This window comes from Orycteropus afer, unplaced genomic scaffold, assembly GCF_000298275.1.
Source record: "Orycteropus afer afer isolate SDZICR_OR568_19922 unplaced genomic scaffold, OryAfe1.0 scaffold00099, whole genome shotgun sequence".
In the NCBI taxonomy this organism is placed as follows: domain Eukaryota; kingdom Metazoa; phylum Chordata; class Mammalia; order Tubulidentata; family Orycteropodidae; genus Orycteropus; species Orycteropus afer.
In genome coordinates, this window is record NW_006921686.1 from 9,949,854 (window position 1) to 9,951,963 (window position 2,110).

A 2,110-nucleotide genomic window follows, 5' to 3' on the forward strand; every position below is an offset into this window, starting at 1 on the left:
TCCCCCAGACAGACACCTGTCCCCTAGTGGTGCCTGGAAACAGGATGTGGGCAAATGGCTGGAGACCAGGGGTCAGCCTTGGGGACTGGGGAGCTGCCAGGACCCGGATGTAGGTCTTTTCTGTTGTTCCTGGCAGAAGCCAAAAGAAGGAACCTGGCAAGCGGGCCAGCAAACAAGACCAAATACCACCTCCTGCCACCCCCCTTCCAGGGACCCAGGTCCTGCTCCCCAGCTGTCTCCCTCAGGGACACCACCCTTCCAAGACTGAAGTCTCTAGCAGGTCCCAGAGCATAGCCACCAGCTGTTCTCACACCCCTCCCAGGACCTAGGCGAGCTCCCCACCCTTCTCAGTCCCTTGGGTTTCCCCATGCTTTGGGCCCTGGGATTAGTAGCCTTCTCTGGGAGGTTGGCACTATATGCCTGGCAGGTGATCCAGGGTGTGGCCTGAGGGGACAAAAACTCCACTATAAAGCCCAGCCCACAGGCTGGCCCTACAGCTCCAGGAACCTGCAGGTGAGAGATGGAGTCCCCTTCAGAAGTGGGACACCAGGCCCCTACTCTTGCCCCTGGCTCCAGGCCTCCCCACCCCACCCCAAAACCCCCTGAGAAGCCAGCTCCCCCCACACATACTGGTCTTGGATCCAGCTCACCTCACCCCATCTTCCTAACTTCCCTCCCCATTTCAGCCTTCCTTGTGCCCAGGTGGCCCTTGTCCTGAGACTGGGCCCTCTGTCCTCTTGAGGACACTGTCTCAGGAAGGAGGGTGAGATACTCCTGTCTTTCCCCACTGCAGACATGGGTTCCCTGTGGAGCTGGTGGACGCTCTGGGCCGGAGCAACCCTCCTGTGGGGTAAGTCAGACCAAGATGCCATCTGTGTCCTTGCCCGAGTTTGGGGAACTCTGCCTGCCTGGGACAGCATCCTCTAGTTGTACCCCTCCACAAACCCATCTCTCCAACAGCACCCCAGGGGAGCTGAGATGGGAGAGAAGCTCCTTTGGTTCTGCAGAGAAATGTGGTAGAATCCCCCCATTCTTGAGAAAAGCAAGTGAAAACCTTAGTCCTCAGATTCAATGGTTTAAGAACATTCTTGGTTTTCTACAATCTACTAAACTTGACTCTGAGTCTTCGCTCTGCTGGGGTGATGGGAAATTTCATTAAAGTCATTCTGAGAGGGCTTTGTCCCCAATTCTCCCAGGGCTGTGTCCATGCCTAGAGTCTTAGGTAACCGAACCAGTTGCCATCAAGTTGGTTCTGACTCACGAGACTGTGTGTGCGTCAGAGTAAAATGTGCTCACAGGGTGTCCAACGCCTGACTTTTCAGAGGAAGATCACAGGCCTTTCTTTGAAGGGGCCTGTGGGGGACTCAATCCTGCAGCCTTTAGGTTAGGAACCAAGGGCTGACGGGCCAGGGACTTAAACCAAACAATCAATCTCACTGCCATGGAGTCGATTCTGACTCACAGCAACCCCCGTTGGGTTTCTGAGCCTGTAAATCATTACAGAAGTAGATTGCCCCATCTTCCTTCCAAGGAGCAGCTGGTGGATTTGAACCACTGACCTTCTGGTGAGCAGCCAAATTCCATATCCACTATGCCACCAGAGTGCCTAACCCAGGGACCCAGGTAAAGCCAAAGTACTAGGGGTAAAGGAGTACACCAAGACCCTCTAGATGCCCATCAATATCCTTCTAGCCTACTTGGAAATGTCCATTGGCCCTGATGCCTTGACCCTGTGAGACTCTGTCTTCCATGGCACCCAGCAGGCAGTCATCCTATGACCTCCACATCTTCTCCAAGACTCCTTAGGCTTGCCTTCTCCTCCTCTCGGCTCTGGAGAATCTCCTCATTGGGGGGAGTGTTAAGAAGCCCCCTCTCCCCTGCTTCTAAGAGACATTTTGTCCACACTCCCAGAATCCTCTTCTTCCTTTGTCCCCTTCACACGTACCCCACCCCCAAGTCTGATTAAGACAGAAATCACAAAGTGGCAGCCAAGTCTGGCCAGTGTGAGCCCGGCAGCTAGAGGGGAAAAAAAAAATCTCATGAAAAATGCACATTGCCAGCTTCTCTTAAAAACTGGAAAGATTTGGCATTAAAAAAAAAAAAAAAAAAA

General features: G+C 53.5%; 1 protein-coding gene across 1 annotated transcript in view; it reads left to right on the forward strand.

Moving 5' to 3' along the window:
- Positions 1-795: 795 nt before the first annotated feature.
- LOC103198946 (Fc fragment of IgG binding protein) overlaps positions 796-2,110 on the forward strand; it is a 52,745-nt gene continuing 51,430 nt past the window's right edge. The window contains exon 1 of the mRNA XM_007943151.1: positions 796-850. Within this exon, the coding sequence (XP_007941342.1) occupies positions 796-850 (55 nt within the window). The remainder of the gene's footprint in view (positions 851-2,110) is intronic.